We start from the raw sequence: 17,545 nt of genomic DNA, 5'->3' as shown, positions 1-17,545 counted from the left end.
GGATCTGAACTGGGACCAGTGCTATTCAGCATATTCATAAGTGATCTAGAAAAAGGGGTTAATGATGAGGTGGCAAAGTTTGCAGATGATACACAATTACTCATGATAGTTACATCCAAAGCTGACTGGGAAGAGTTACAAAGGGATTTCACAAAACTGGATGACTGGTCCAGAAAATGGCAGATGGGGAAATTTAATGTTGATAAATGCTAAGTAATGCACATTGGAAAACATAATCCTTATTAAATGATGGGATTTAAATTAGCCGTTACCACTCAAGAAAGATCTGGGAGTCATTGTGGATAATTCTCTGAAAACGTGCTCAATGTGGAGTCAAAAAAGCTAACAATCTTAGGAACCACTAGTTAAATGGATAGATAATAAGTCAGGAAATATCATAATGCCACTTTAGAAATCTATAGTGTGCCCACGCCTTGAATACTGTGTGATGTTTTGGTTGCCCCATCTGAAAAAAGATACATTAGAATTGGAAAAGCTACAGAGAAAGGCAACAAAAATGGTTAGGGGTATGGAACAACCTTCATATGAGAAGAGATTAAAAATGCTGGGACCATTCAGCTTGGAAAAGAAGTGACTAAGGGAGGATTCAATAGAGGTCTATAAAATCTTGAATTGTGTGGAGAAAATAAATAAGGAAGTGTTACTTACCCTTTCACATAACAAGAGCTAGGGGTCCCCCAATGAAATCAGTAGGCAGCAGGTTTAAAACAAAGAGAAGTACTTCTTTACACAACTCACAGTCATCCTATGGCACTCATTGCTAGGGAATGTTGTGAAGGCCAAAAATATAACTGGGTTGAAAATACAATTAGATAAGTTCATGGAGGATAGGTTGATCAATGTGTATTAGCCAAGATGGCTAAGCCTTTGACTGTTTGATGCTGGGACTGGACGACAGGGGATGGATCACTTGATAACTGACCTGTTCAGTTCATTCCCTCTGAAGCATCTGGCATTGACCACTGTCAGAAGAAAGGATACTGGACTAGATGGATTATTGGTGTAACATAGTATGGCCGGTCTTATATTTTTTGTGTCTTTTGTAGTTAAAGCATGTTTGCAGTTTTATGAGCAAAAAATCCATAAAGACATTAAGAACAATAAAAATTTAACCTGCTTCTGACTAATAATCCTTTGGTTATGAAATGCTGCCTTCAGCAACTGGGAAAGAAGCAGGCTTCCTGCTAGGGCTGGCAATATCAGTCAATAACAGAGCAGAACCCGACTCTCTTTAGCACAGTGTCGAAGTTTTCCAAGCTGCCTCTTCCCTTGTGTTTCTTTGCTTATCCTTGTTCCCCAAAACTGATACCTGAATTTATTTAGGGAAGGCCATGGGGAAAAGCTGCTGAGACTCTGCCCCCTTAAGTTCCCCATAAAGCTGGAGCCTTGGAGCAGAAAAGCAATGTTAGATTCTACTGTAGCAACTAGGGGAATCTGCGTATTAATTTTTCCCTGTACTAGTGAGGTGCTGGAGGGACTCTCAAGATTCCCCTTAACAATCCACAGATTGTTCTGGGTTGAAGGGGGTTACAGGCAGTTTCTACTGCAGTAAAAGTTGGAAATGCAGCCAAGGAGCAGCTCCTGTGCCTCCTAGCAATCCCCATGAGAGTACGTAATTTTGTGTTGCTCCTGCATTGCTTGATAGTTAACATGCTGTTGAAAAGCAGATTATTAATTATTAACAGCCCGCTTAGATAGGGTCTGTGGGTTTAAATGCTAGCTTTCACACAGCGTGTTCTCTGCCTTTTCAGAGCATTTACAAGCAAAATAAGATGGACAAATTCAAGGCAAGGTGGATGAGGGTAATATCTTTAATTGGAGCAACTTCTATTGGTGAGAGACAAGTTTGCAAGCTACACAGAGCTCTTATTCAGGTCTGGAAAAAGTAATCAGTGTCACTGCTAATTACAAGGTGGGACAGATTGTCCTGTGACCAGAGTGTCAGTTGCCCCTTCATTTTAACTGGTCTTCTGCAACCCCTTATGCTTAACAATCTGTCTCACCTTATATTTAGCTGTGACACTCTAATTACTTTTTCAGACCTGAAGAAAAGCTCTATGTAGCTTAAAAGCATGTCTCTCTCACTAACAGAAATTACTCAAATAAAATAAATTCCCTTATCCACATTGTCTCTCTGATATCCTGGGACTAACCCAGCTACAGCAGTGCTGCAAAAAATACCAGGCAAGAGACGTGAAGACCGTTCAGACCAGAGTGGGTGTGGGGATTATTGAAGAAATGGGTTCAGAGGAGAGAAGAGGAGGAGTTGAGAGGGTGCTTAGCAGATGAGGACAAGAGACTCTAGGCATAGGGCAGTATTTTGAGGAAAAAAAAAAAAAAAAAAGCCATGAAGCAGAGAGAGAGAGGAGTAGATGAAGGGAGGAGTAAGGCAAAAGGATTGGGAAGAGCATGGGGGCATGAGAAGGAAGGAGAGTGGCCAGGGAAGAGGTGAGTAAGGCCATGTCTACGCTACCACTTATGTCGGCAAAACTTACGTTGATCAGTGTTATAAATAAAGACACACCCCTGAGCTACCAAAGTTTCCCTGGCATAAGTTGTTGTGTTTACAGCATCTTGTTGGCAGAAGAGCTTCTCCTGCTGACGTAGCTACTACCACTCGTTTGGGGGGTTTAATTATGTCGACAGGAGAGCTCTCTCCCTTTGGCATAGAGCCGCTGCATGAGGACTTACAGCAGCACAGTTGCTTTGGTACAGCTGTGCTGCTGTAAGGTCTGTCATGTAGATGGAGTCTTAGATCATGCTTGTATTTGAAGACAAGGAATTTGAATTTAGGGAGTAAGAGATGGGGAACTCAGGGAGAAGAGCGAGTCATGAAGTGGTAAGGTGACATGGTCAGAGAGAAGGAAGATAACTTGGACAACATTTTGAATAGAATGAGTGGGTAGACCGTAAGGCAGAGAGAAGATTTACAGCAGTGCAGGTGAGAGATGACCGGTGCTTGGGTGTCTAGCAAAAAAGAAGATATGACAACTACTATGGAATACTCCTCCTTACTGTAGTCTCTCATTTCAGACTGCACACACAAGGGCAGAGCGCTGATTCATCCTCACTGTGTTTACCCTCTGTCTACATTGTTCAGGCTTAAAAATTCAATTTAATAAATTGTCATTTTATATTAAAACAGCCCCTATGAAATAGTAGGTCTTAATTAATATCCTACAGCTTGTGGTCCTCCTAATCGTTAGCAAAGGCCATCTAAATGGCTGTCTTCTTTCTTATGATTTCTTCTATATTTTTTACCTTGATTGATGATATTTATGAAGTTCCATCGCAAGACCTTCCTGTTGAGGAAGTTAAATCTTGGAAAGTTTCCCTGCCAGTTGGCATTCCTCGTGGGAAACCTAGCAGAGGAAGGTGGAAAATGTTTAGCTAAATTTATCATCTCTGCCGTGTGAGATGACATGCAGTGTCTTTGATGTTTACAGATCTCAGGTTTTGTGATTAATGAGATTTGTACTTGAATTTTCTTTTTCTTCCTCCATGCTCTGCTCTGCTCTTTTTGTTCACTGTTGCCTCTTCCCAGAAGGGCACTGAAAGGAGCACATCATGCCTTCTTTACCTGTTACCTATCCTGTGTAATGACTGGCAGGTGCTATCTTGTAGTGGGGTGGTTAGCTTTTTTTCCTACTAGTGCTGTTTTATAACTTTCCTCTTTGCCTTGCACTTTTTTGGTCTCATGTCGTTATGACACACAACTGCAGCTTTTTTGGAGCAGTGGAGCTCAACAAGCATTTTGCCTGAAGCAAACTGCCAGAGACTAAAATCACGTTTTTGGAGTTCGTAGGTACACGTGGTACTTAATAAGAATAAATTGTATTGCTTTTTAAAGAAATTCATCATGTTTCAAAGCTTATTCTATTCACCCACCTCTCTCCAAAACGGCAGACATTTTCATTTTAGGCTTGTCAAGCAATGCTAAAACAACCAAAACCAAACTCCTTTGTTGTCAGACATCTTGATTATTACAGAAGTCTTCATGAATAGGGTACCAAATTAAAGGTCATATAACTTCCTCCCAAAGGCACGTGTGTGTGTGTGTGTGTGTGTGTGTGAGAGAGAGAGAGCATGTGTTTATTGGGAGAGGCAGGAGAGTTAAACCTTAAATCAAAAATGAGCCATGTCCAGACAGGGCAGTAAGAACTTTGTTGTATTTTTTCTGTTTTGAAAGTCAGACCAGCATTTTTTCTGCAGAGAACTTGTGTTCAGATCTTGAAAACTAAAAGTACTAAAAACTACTGCTTAAAATAGTATTACTTTTGCTTTCTCTAGTTATGCCTTGAAATGTAACATCTTATTGACCTATTTGCTACTAATAGTTTTCATTTGTGACTTCAGAAACTTAATTTATTTTAATGCACTATGACACAACTGTGTTTAATTTCTAGTTAGTTTTTTCTAGTTAGTTTCTTCTGCAATTTCTTCTATGTGGTTTTTAATTAGCTCTTTTTACTTTTCTAGGTGCTACTTTAGAGGAGATAAATCAGCACTGGGAGTGGCTGGAACAAAACTTACTCCATACTTTGTCTGTTTTTGATAATAAAGAAGATATTGTTAGTTTTGTCAAAGGGAAAGTAAAGGTAAGAAAAGTTGTCTTGCTTTCATCTTTCCCCTGCCCACTAGTAAAGGAACTGGTAGAAATAACTCTTGATATTGTGGAACTCTACTAGTCTACCAACTGTTTGTGTCCCTATTAGCTTTTGCCCATCTAGACAGTATTTTAGATAAAATGAGGTGACTTTGCAGCTGTATTTATTCTGAACACAATTATATTTGTCATGAAATGTACATAGCTTTCTTTTTCAAGTCTTGATTTCCATATTTCATATCAGTGGCCTCATTAGTTTGTTGTCATCCCTCACTGGAAAGAGTTGGAAAGTATGTCAACACAGTATTTTCATCTGATATCCACATGCTTAGTGCTTACTAGATATGGTGAAAAATACCTGTGCCATCATGCCTTAGGAAGCTACAGGAGTAACAGCTGTGTAGTCTGTCATGGGCTGTAGTTGATTGGCAGTACATTACATTTACCTTTCAATTCAATACTTGCAGGGCCTGATTTTCAGAGGTGCTGAGCGCTTCCACCTGCAACTGAAGTCAGTGGGAGCTGCAGGTTCTTAATACCTCTGCAAATGAGGTGTATAGTGTCATCTTTTCTCACTTCCATTATACATTCTTTCCCATTCTGGCTTCACTCCAATGTTCTTTCCTGTAATAGATCATGATGTATTGTTTCTTGAGTTTTCTTCAATATCTATTTATTCTCTTTTCTTGATCCTACACTAAGCACACATTGTGTTCCTATAGTTGTGTAGCTTCTCCCTTTTCTTTTCCTGCTTCCTTCCTCTCCCCTGATCTTTCTCTCTCTCATACTTTCCTAACACACTGATGGGAGACTTTTCCCATCAGTCTCTCCTATCTACATCTATCCGTGCAAGAGCACTCTCACACCCATCGGCTTACTCAAGATCGAAAATTTCACCAGACACATAATTGACAAATGACTGAACCTACTAGCACAAGACCCAGATTTAAGATATGATGGGTCCCACTGTCCAGGGGCAGTGCTTATGTGAGAAGCCAGCCTTGATCACACACACACTTGGACGAGGGAGGTTGCTTGGATTTCTAAGAGGGTTCTGCCTCTGCACCCATGCTCAAGGAACTTTTAATTTGTAGAGGGTACTCAACACAAAAATGCTCTGACATCCTAAGACGCTACCAAATTCACTGCCATGAAAAACGTGTCACGGACCGTGAAATCTGGTCTTTTATGTGCTTTTTCTATACTATACAGATTTCACTGGGGAGACCAGTGTTTCTCAAATTGGGGGTCCTGACCCAAAAGCAGTGCCCTGCCAGCAGTAGTGCAGAAGTAAGAGTGGCAATACCATAACATGCCATCCTTACTTCTGAGCTCTGCTGGTGGTGGCTCTTCTTTCAGAGCTGGGCTCCTGACCAGGAGCTGCCACTCTCCAGATGCCCACCAGCAGCAGCAGCAGTGAAGAAGTAAGGGTAATAGTACTGAAGTCCCCACCCCATAATAAGCTTGTGACCCCCACACACAACTCCTTTTTGGGTCAGGACCCTACAATTATAACACTGTGAAATTTCAAATTTAAATAGCTGAAATCATGAAATTTACTATTTTTAAAATCCTATGACCGTGAAATTGACCAAACTGGACCATGAATTTGGTAGGGCCCTATAGATTACAGTACATGAATCTTTAGCATCATTGATATCATTGGTCTTGGACTGCAGTTAAACTCTTGTTTATCTGTGATGTTACAGAAATAAAGATAAATTTTTATCCAGGGACTGAAGACCATCCAAAACATCTGTGTTTGAAAGACTACCTCCAAATAGTCTGTTACTGTATCTAAATTTTGTCCCTAAATGGGGAAAAATGAGACCATCATCTACTTGATCCTTGATGCAACATCTGTAAAGCGTGCACCTTGTTGAAAAGTTTTCTTCTTTTTTTAAATTCCTATTTCTGGCAGTAGTTCAGTGATTTTTCTTTCCTTACTACACCCTGTACATCCAAGTTTTCTGAAAGACTTGAATAAAACGCACGTCTTTTAGTAATTTTGTGACCATGAAAGTGAGAGCAGGACACCTAGAATTCTGCAGGTTTCAAACTGAATAATGGGCCCATATTTTTATTGTTACATCAGCTCTCTTGCCTTTTCTATAGACATCTGGCATATGGGATTACGGTATTCCAGTAGGACTGATTTTGTGTTTTGTAGCACCTGAAGTAAATTTGCATTTAACTGTCTTTCTCTACTTCTTATTTTTTGTAGAGGTGTAATGAAAAGACATAGCACTTAATTATTTCAAGTCTTTAAAAAAATAGTTAAAAGCTTATTACTGTTTATCGAATACTTCATTGTACTGTTTCTTGGTAATAGTGCTGATCAATATAAAAATTTGGTACTGTAGCTTTGTGCTATGTAAGTCAAATTAAAGCTTCTACAGCCATCATATGCTGAGTGAAATTCCAATAATATTTATTGCCTTCTCTGGGTTATTTGAAATAATTGTGGTGATCAAAGCAAGCCATTATTGGTATCAAGATTGTAATTATAAATTGTAGTTTGAACAATATTTTTCAGTTATAAGTTGGGACCAAAAAGAAGACTAGGTTTGGAAGTGTGGGTAAACAGACTGCAAATACTAAGTAAATGTCTGTATAACTTGCACATCAACTTGGATACCTTTATAAGAGAGAATCAGGATTTAAAAAATGTACTGATGGCTTGTAATAACTAGTTTGGGCAAACTGCCAGTTTGTCATAATATATTATCTTGTCATTGAATCAGGCATTGATAGCAGAAGAGACCAGGAGTAAAGTAGCAGAGCAGGAGGAGGATCCTGAGAAGTTTCGAGAGGCGCTAGTGAAATTCGAAGCCAGATTTAACTTCCCTGAAGCAGAGAAGTTAATTACCTATTATTCATGCTGCTGCTGGAAGGGTAAAGTTCCTCGTCAAGGCTGGCTTTATCTGAGCATCAATCACTTCTGTTTTTATTCCTTCTTCCTAGGCAAAGAATGTAAGTCTGAACATATAAAAACTGTTATCCCTATACAGAGTTGTAAACATATATATCAATTTTTGGGTAATATTTATGTTGATGTATTTAAATCTAATCTTATTGTATGGTATTTGGCTAGTGCAACAATGAAGAGTTCTGAAACTTGTTTTGGGTCAACTATCTTGTTAAATTTGAGTGTATTTGCTTTTAAAAATTCCACGTTGTCATGTGTCATCCATTTTTATATTTTACTTACAACAAACTGTTTTCTTATTAGTATACATAGATGACAATTGCTTTAAACTGTTGTTTTTTTAAATGTGAAGTGGATCGTGGTGGTAACTGTATGGTGGAAGTCAGTAAAACAGTCCGCTCTAAAAGCGTGCCAAATAGTTTAGGCCCAAAGTAGATCTGCCTTAAAATGTATCTGATGTGACAAATTCTTAAATAACTATTTTTAATACAGAACATAGTCATTCAGAAACAGTCCCTCCCCCATTGGTGTGTACATGCACACACACAAAAATAGCCACTGTTAATAGCTGCAGTTAGTACAGAGACAGCAAAGGAAGTGTAAGTTGGGTAAAAAAACCCGTTCTTAGAACTACATGACGTCAGTTATGCACTTTAAAGTAATATGAGTAGTAAACATAACACAGCTGTATCTTGTTCTCCATGTGACGAAGTGGAAGGGGAAAACCAGTATTTTCAAAAGAAAAGGAATGAAATTTTGTTTTTTCAAGCTTCTGAACAAGTTTTACAGATAAGGGGGAGTTAAAACAAACAACCCCCAAATGTCTTAAAACATTTGTTTTCCCTTTTCCACCTTTAAATCTTTCACAGAAGTGACAAGTTAAAGTTTTAAGAATGGCTTGAAAAATCTACCAGATAATCACTACTAATAAGCCATTCCAAAAGATATAGTCCCATGTTTCCAATGGAGCCCCAGGGAGTGTTCTTATGAGATGCCCTCCATACCCAGTCTTGGATGATGGAAATTATAAATGAAGACACCCTTTTAACTGTTTTTTTTCTTTTCAGGATGTGTGTGTCTTCTTCTCCTTAACAGGATTATGCTCTTGAGTAACACTGTAGGGATTCCTGTAAATTCTACCACAACTCCAGTAGGAACAGCAGAATGAAACATTGTTAATTATACTCTAATGATCAGGGAGGCTTTACTGTTTATGTATAGAAGTTATTTTATCAAGTTAAATTGTGATCATGTGGTTATTCAAATATTGTATTTATGGATTTAAAGCTGAATTAGAGTACAGTAAAATATGCAAAATGTTAACTCTTAATTTCTAGGATTTAATACATCTCCCCCAATTAGATGTCTTTTCCTTTCTACTTTATTAGAACCCAGTTATCATGTTGCACTTGCAACTTCTGCTGATTATAATACAGAAGTTGCATGTGTCTTGGAAAAATGTTGTTGTTTTGATGCATAGTTAGCTCAGTCTCTGTTTTAAATATCTTGTTGATTGTCCACTAATATATGATGATCATATGAAATCCTCTGCACGCAATAAAATTGATTTTTACAAATCAAAGCAGAAAGAGAAAAAATGCCTTAATATTATTCACAAAGCCTCATTTTATATATTACTGGAGATTGTTGAAGGATAATGAAGGGACACTATCAAATATTATAGTACATAACCAGAAATAGCCTCTTATCTTTGCGAGTAACACTTTATTAAAATGCAAAATTGAAATAAATATAATTTACTTTACATTTATGTTCATTTTTCATCTTGGACAGTGACAATAAACGACTCATTTACTATTGTTTATAGTCTGTTTCACTTCCTGGTTCTCATGCATTAATTAGGCTAATGCTTGGGAAAGTATATAAAAAAGCAAAACAGGTTTCATTAACTTTTTTTTTTCTCTTGAAGAATGTACTGTATTCCTCCCCCTCCTCCCCAAAAAATCCAAAACAAAACAACAAAAACCCCAACACACCACCCCAGAGTTGCTAGAATAATCTGTATAGCGGGGGTGCTGAGAGCCATTAAACCAAACTATAAACTCTGTATATAATGGAAACCACTTCAAGTCAGAGGGTGCTGCAGCACCCCCTGCAGCTCTAGTTCCAGCACCTGTGCACCAACCCTTCCTAAATGTTGGTCCTAAATAGGGCTGTTGATTAATTGCAGTTAACTCACATGATTAACTCAAAAAAATTTATCGCGATTAAAAAAAGTAATCGCGATTAATTGCACTGTTAAGCAATAGAATACCAATTGAAATTGATTAAATGTTTTGGATGTTTTTCTACATTTTTATATATATTGTATTCTGTGTTGTAATTGAAATCAAAGTGTATATTATTCTTGATTACAAATATTTGCACTGTGAAAGATTAACAAAAGAAATAGTATTTTTCAATTCACCTCATACAAGTACTGTAATGCAATCTGTGTGTTGTGGAAGTGAAACTTATAAATGTAGACTTTTTTTTTTACATAACTGCTCTCAAAAACAAAACAATGTGAAACTTCAGAGCCTACAAGTCCACTCAGTCCTTCTTCTTGTTCAGCCAATCACTAAGACAAACAAGTTTAGTTACATTTACAGGAGCTAATGCTACCCTCTTTTTATTTACAATGTCAACAGAAAGTGAGAACAGGCATTTGCATGGCACTTTTGTAGCAGCATTGCAAGCTATTTACGTGCCAGATATGCTAAACATTCATATGCCCCTTCATGCTTCAGCCACCATTCCAGAGGACATGCTTCCATGCTGATGTCACTCGTTAAAAAAATAATACATTAATTAAATTTGTGACTGAACTCTTTGGAGGAGAATTTTATGTGCCCTGCTCTGTTTTAATCACATTCTGCCATATATTTCGTGTTATAGCAGTCTCAGATGATGACCCAGCATATGTTGTTCACTTTAAGAACACTTTCACAGCAGATTTGGCAAAACGCAAAGAAAGTATCAAAGTGGGATTTCTAGATATAGCTACAGCATTTGACCCAAGGTTTAAGAATCTGAAGTCTCTTCCAAAATGTGAGAGAGACGAGGTGTGAAGCATGCTTTCAGAAGTCTTAAAAGAGCAACACTCTGATGAGGAAACTACAGGACCTGAACCATCAAAAAAGAAAATCAGCCTTCTGCTGGTGGCATCTGACTCAGCTAATGAAAATGAATATGCATCGGTCCGCACGGCTTTGGATTGTTATCGATCAGAACCCGTCATCAGCATGGACATGTGTCTGCTGGAATGGTGGTTGAAACGTGAAGGGACATATGAATCTTTAGCGCATCTGACACGTAAACATCTTGTGACGCCGGCTACAACAGTGCCATGAGAATGCCTGTTCTCATTTTCAGGTGACATTGTAAACACGAAGCAGGCAGCATGCATCCGACGAAGTGGGTATTCACCCACGAAAGCTTATGCTCCAATACGTCTGTTAGTCTATAAGGTGCCGCAGGACTCTTTGTTGCTTAAGCAAACTTGTTTGTCTGTCTGAGTGATTGGCTGAACAAGAAGACTGAGTGGATTTGCAGGCTCTAAAGTGTTACATTTGTTGTATTTTTTAATTAACTTATTTCCTGTACATAAGTCTACATTTGTAAGTTCAACTTTTATGATAAAGAGATTGCACTACAGTACTTGTATTAGGTGAATTGAAAAATATTTTTCTGGGTTTTTTTTTTCTACAGTGCAATACTTGTAATCCAAATAAATATAAAGTGAGCACTGAACATTTTATAGTCTGTGCTGTAATTGAAATCAATATATTTTAAAACATCCAAAAATATTTTAAATAAATGGTATTCTATTATTGTTTAACAATGCGATTAATTTTTTTAATCATTTGACAACCCTAGTCCTAAACTTACTTGATGGTATCTAGTGTTGAAATTTTTTTTTTCTCATCTCTGATATGGGTGACAGATACTATTTGAACACTCTTTGTCATGTTTGTCAACCGACATACTGAATAGTTCATAAATAATTATAGTTATAAATGATTGTTAATATTGGAGAACTTACTGTGAAGCAAGGAATTTGTTATCATGGTTTTCATGTCATAGTCACTAAGGACTAGATCCACAAAGGGCTCTTAGCCTCAGTGTTAAAATGCCTGACTTAACCCTGCTGCTTAATGGCATCCACAGCCTGGAGTTAGGCACCCAGGCTCCTTGTACGGTGTAAGGGGAGAGTTAAGTGCTGAAAAATGGGATCTGGAAAAGCCAACAGGGTGAGTGGAGAGCTGCTTAATAGGTCACACTCCTCTCCTTGGCATTTCCTATCTTAAGTGTCACAGTCTGGGTCAGAAGGAGGCACCTATCTCTGCTTGGAATCCACAGTCAGGAACCTTCTGGTGGAATTTGGCACCTGAGCTCTTCCTCACAAAAAACAGGAAGTGAAGGCTGCCTTTAGCTCAGAGCACTCAGCAAGTATGTAGGAGACCCCTCTGCCTGGTTTGAAGCAGGGATTTGAATCCGTGTCTTCCACCTCTCAATAGAGTGCCCTAGCCACGAGGCTGTGGGATATTCTGGGGTCGGTGGTGCTCAGTCTTCAGTGACTAATTATTTGTACGCAGTGGAATGGCTTCAACAGGAGAGACATTCCACTGTGTACAAATTTTAGCACTGGAACAGGGAATTGAACTCCGGTCTCCCACATCCCAGGTGAGCCACTGGGCTATAGAGTTATTTTCAGTCTTTCTCTGGCTTAGTTCCCAGTTGGGCTTAGGCATGAGGTTGGCACCTGGGCGTCAGGACTAAAGCGCCTATGCTGATGCCCAGCAGCAGATTGTTAGGTATCTAAGGGACTTTACTGGTGGAAATGTAGCTACCTATAGGATTAGGCAGCAGCTGAATGGGTTTTTTTAGCATCTACATTTTGGATTTAGGCAGCTAAAGTAGCAGTTAGGCTAGAGCCACAAAGATATTTAAGCAATGCTACTTAAAATGCCTAAGTCTTTTGGCTTTAGAAAATAATGCCAATAGAACCTGGTTCTCGCACTCTCTCAAAATCGAACACAACTGCTGGGAGAAACAAAACACGAATTACAAAACCGAAAGAAAAAAAGTCTTGGCAGTTATTTTAATTCTGTTTTATTGAAATGCTTCAGTGCTGTTGGATGAACAGAAATATGGGCAAAGGGCTAAATCTTTTGGTTCTGCTACTTGACCAAAAAATCCTTATTTTATTTCTGGTGGTGATGTAGTGAGTTTTATGTGAAGTCACAGTACTTTGACACAAGAAGGGCACTTACACTGAAATATATTCGAAGATACTCAAAGGAGGGACATCTATCAAAAGAGTTAGAATTTTGAAAGGTTGACATGTTCAGTTTCTTAAAAGGCTACTGTCAAGTTTTCATAGTTTTTAATTAAGTTTTCATTGTTCCTAAACTTTGAAAATATGTTATCTTTTGCCACCAGTTTTGACCTTTTTTGTAATTTGACATGCTCCTCCTGTTTCATACAGAATATAAGCCAGTGGTGAGCAACTTGTGGGCCGCATGTGGCCCATCAGGGTAATCTGATTGCGGGCCGCGAAACATTTTGCTAACATTGACCATCTGCAGGCACGACCATCTACAGCTCCCAGTGGCCATGGTTCGCTGTTCCTGGCCAGTGAAGCTGTGGGAGGCAGCACAGGCTAATTATATAGATCTATAAATTTATATACCGTATATGAAACCGTTAGCTCAGTATTTATGCCACATGATATTATGAGAGGACCATACTGTAGAGTGCACTACTGAATTCCCTAGTACAATCATTTACATGTTGTGTTGCGTAGTCATCCAGTTTACTTCTGTCTCCAGACTCGGGGCTTAGCTTCCAGCCAAAACCCATCCATTCTGGAGGTAAGCTAGCCTACTGCTTCCCTGAAACTATCCAACTGAGTAGGAGACCAAGTTCTCACCTTTCTCATAGCCTACTTCCAGTAGGGTACATGGCCTTTCCTCATGTTCTTGCCGCCTCCTAGTGAATGAAATGTAACCAGCTTTGTTGGAAGAGGAATCCTGTCGATATTACTTGATTTAGTGTCTTCCATGAAAACTAAAAGATACTCGAGAGCAATCCCTCAAAAGAGAAGCTTTCTGCCTAGAACATGGGAGAATGAATAGTGGGTATAATTAGACATTTGTGTTTTTTGTTTAATATACAGAAGGATATTTTTTTCCCCTTTATACCTGTTTAAAGTGCATTCTGAATTTTAATATGTTTGCATATTTCTGAAGTCTGTGAAAAGTTTAAACTCAGTTCCTAAGGGGTTTTTGCTCTTTCTCAAATGGCAGTAAAACTCCTAGTTCCCTGGGTTGATGTCCAGAAACTGGAAAGAACCTCCAATGTCTTTATGACTGATATCATCCGTATCACCACTTCAAGTAAAGAACGAGACTTCTCCATGTTCCTTAATATTGATGAGGCATTCAGGATAATGGAGCAGCTGGCAGACGTAACACTCCGAAGGCTACTAGATAATGAGATCTTTGAACTGGATCCAGGTCTCCAGGATCCTACTCAGATTACAAAAAGGTAAAAAGCAAAGTTCTTGCTTATGCAAGAAGAATTATACACATACGTTTCCCATTTTTCAGTATTTTATTAGCTTGGTGGTAATTAAATATCGAACAACTGTATCTTGATGAAAAACCAGACTTCATAATATTTTCGATTTTCTAAAATAGAATTTTTCAGTGTGTATGCAACTTGTCTGGAGTAGGTATTCAAGTCACGCAGCTACATTTTCTGTGTTTTCTGAAGCAACATCACTCCTTTTTTTTGTCTTTTAAAAGTACCATTTCATAGCCCAAAAGTAAATTCCAATAAGCAAGAATTCCAACTGCCTTGAACAAAAGCAGTCTTTGTTATGCTCTTTGTTCTGTGTAAGCTTTCCAAGTGCTGATAACATGGTAATTATTGCTTGTGGTCACATCTTAATGAACTTCTGACAGATGGAAAGTCACTATTTCTATTATTCTCATAGTTGATTTTAACAGGGAGTTCTGGGAATCAAAACTGTAGTGAGAGATTCATATGCGATTATCTGTACTACATTTTGCCTTTCGTTCCAAAGAATCCCTATATGGATTCCTCACCCACCACTGAAATGAAGTTGACTCTGAGGAAGGAAAGTGGTAACCATTCTGTGCTGGTAACATTACACAAAACACAGACACATGCACACCTGCTCGTGCGCGCGCTCTCTCTCTCTCTCTCTCTTTCTTTTTAAGGAAAGTGAAGCTGAAGAGGGAATTTTAGGTGGGCAGAATATAATGACGAAAGTTGGAATTTACCTGGGACACCCTTGTTGATATCATGGTGTCAGATACTTCTAGTCTGGGGGTCATTCCAGGTGTGTAGGTTGTGATTTTCCCAATTATACATCGAAGTCCCTTGACCCTGCAGTCAGAACTGTACACCCTCATAAATATAGATCATTCATGCTACATGAATGAATGATCTGTGAATGGTTTCTAGGTGGGGAGAAGGGATTCTGCTGATGAGAATACAAGTGTACAATGGCTGCTTTCCATTATTAATATGCTTCGGTTTTGGTAGCCATTTCTGCAGTGATGCTAAAATTACAACCCCTTTTCCAAATTCTTGTGAATAGTGCTATAGGACCTTTTAATAGCAGTTGAAGATTCCTATATGTTGTTGTTCTCCCCAAGCATTTTAAATTTACGCTTAATAGGTGAAGTCCTGGCTCCATTGAAGTCACTGGAGCTAGGATTTTGCCTATTATGTCATTGAAGAATATATTTTGAGCAGTCTGTAAATTTAACAAAGGCAGTAAGCAGTAACACTTACTTATATACGGCTATTCAGTGATGCCAGAGGTTGCTTTAAACTAGAAGATTTGGCCAGATTTTTAAAAAGTGCTTAAAAGGATATTGTTGAGGTTTTTGTTTTTTAAAACACGACTTTGCCTTGGCAATTTTGTGTGTGTGTGTGTATATGTGCGTGCTCTTACTCTGAAGAGTCAATTGTATTTCTAAACCCTCTTTCTGCTTTCCACTCCCTCTCCTGCCCTCCCTCCTCGCCTCTAAACAAACGAGTTCCTCCGAACCTCACCTTTCAGATTAAAAATATACAGTATTGTGTCTTGAAGTAAATAAACTAATGTACAGGGGCTATGACACAAATTGCACATCAGTTTTTTCTGGGGGATTCCTAATTTGTAATATTTAAGTTCTCCTTTTCCCACCAAAAGACTCCTTGAATGAAAAATCTTAATGGAAACAAAAGTTAACACACTCCACCCCCACACATGTAAATATTGCACTTAATAGACCTCTGATATACTGCAGTGGCAAGGCCTTCAGCCGAATCAAACTACAAATTGTGTCCTGAATGGAATTTGAAAAGCAGTATGTATATTAATGAACCAGCAACAGGAGCATAAATCATCCCACACCTCTAATCACACTGTTTTTCCCCTCCCCTGCCCTTTTTTTTTAAGGAGAGAGAGAGAGAAGAAATAGTTTGCAAGAGAATTCCTGAGCCTGACATTCTGTAAACATGCTGGCGAGTAGTAACTTGAGAGCGTGAGCAGAAAGGAAAATACAAAGATGTTGAAATCTCATTTCCTGTACACAGGTTAGACAGGTAGTGGCTAGGTAGGTTGGTACTTTGATATAGTATGATTCAGCAAGTTTGTTTTTTGAATAGTGGATAAACGAGTTGCTAATTCTGACATATTTGGGTCGAAGTGACTTTTTTTTTTGCTGTTGTAATGGTTCAGGAAATACTAGTTCTCACTTAATTTTTCCTTGTGTTCTCTCCTTAAAATTCCCTTTTTTGCCTTGGAAGCAAATATTGGAATGTATTATAATGCAATGCCAGCATCAATGTAATAGGCCATATCAGGATGTATACAAATTGATTTTAAAATAAAAAAATCAGATTTCCACTCCCTCCTTCCCCAAATATAAGTTATTCTTTTGGGAAAAAATAATTTAAAATTTTAAAATGTATGTTCAAATCAAAATGTGTATAATCTATTAAAATCATTTGAATTAAATTTAAATAATAGTTAAGCGGTAGGTGTTTGCTGCCAGAGTTTTTAAAAAAAAATCAAGCCACTGAACTGGTTGAAGTCACTGGCTAAGTACCTGGACCCAGGGTTTGTTGAAGTTCTAAACCGCCTTTTGACACCAGTAGCCTCTTCTGCAGGTTTAGAGAGAATATTTTCTTCATTTAAGATTATTCAACTAGTTCAGTTTAAGGACTAGTCCACTCATAGTTGAGAACTAATTGAGAGTTGAAAAAGCAGGGAAGCTCGTTTTTCCTTTTTCCAGTCTATGAATAAAAATGAGATGAGAGAATGAGACTTACTAGTTCTAAAATCTTGAAGGACACGGTGACCAGAAAAAAAAAGTTCAATTCACTAACTGCAGTTACTTCCTTTATTTAGTAAATCCATTAGTTTTAAATGCAAAACATGTTTTGATAAACTATTTTTCTTACATATCCAGTACATCTAAGATCATTTTTACTAATTAAATAAAACAATTTTAAAATGTTATTTTTGTGAATTCCAGCTGAATTCCATTTTCCGTCCAAATGCAGCTTTACACAAATCATGAGTAAAAAAAAAAATTAATCATCTTGTAAATGAGAAACATCATTCACCGTTTTCTAACAGAAAAAGATGTAAAAATTAAGAATCTGAATAAATGTATATTAAACAATACATGTGCATAGATATTGTGTACCCTCCTGGTTAGCAAAAAAGAGGAGCAAATTACACCAACCAGTGAGAATTAATCTTTAAGAAAATAACTAAAGAGTAAAAAATGCAAAATGAGATTAAAATTGATATTTAAATCATGGTTTCCTGCCTGGTGATTTTTAAATCATGATTAAAATCAATTATTTAAATCACTTTAATTTGAATGAGTCCACCCTGGGCCATATATTATAAAAATGACTCCTTTACCCCCCAGTTAGTATTTTTTTATACGTGT

The 17,545-nt window shown here is 37.9% G+C and overlaps 1 protein-coding gene across 4 annotated transcripts in view; it reads left to right on the top strand.

Annotated features, from left to right (window-relative positions):
- The window catches only part of TBC1D8 (TBC1 domain family member 8), an 86,475-nt gene that overhangs the window by 23,995 nt on the left and 44,935 nt on the right, over nt 1-17,545 (top strand). For all 4 annotated transcript variants that reach the window (XM_075061196.1, XM_032793923.2, XM_032793922.2 and 1 more), the window contains exons 3-5: nt 4,501-4,619; nt 7,372-7,600; nt 13,868-14,108. In XM_075061196.1, the coding sequence (XP_074917297.1) occupies nt 4,501-4,619; nt 7,372-7,600; nt 13,868-14,108 (589 nt within the window). The remainder of the gene's footprint in view (nt 1-4,500; nt 4,620-7,371; nt 7,601-13,867; nt 14,109-17,545) is intronic.

This window comes from Chelonoidis abingdonii, chromosome 1, assembly GCF_003597395.2.
Source record: "Chelonoidis abingdonii isolate Lonesome George chromosome 1, CheloAbing_2.0, whole genome shotgun sequence".
NCBI classification, from domain to species: domain Eukaryota; kingdom Metazoa; phylum Chordata; order Testudines; family Testudinidae; genus Chelonoidis; species Chelonoidis abingdonii.
The sequence above is the reverse complement of the archived record's forward strand: the minus strand, read 5'-3'. Positions and strand labels throughout refer to the sequence as shown.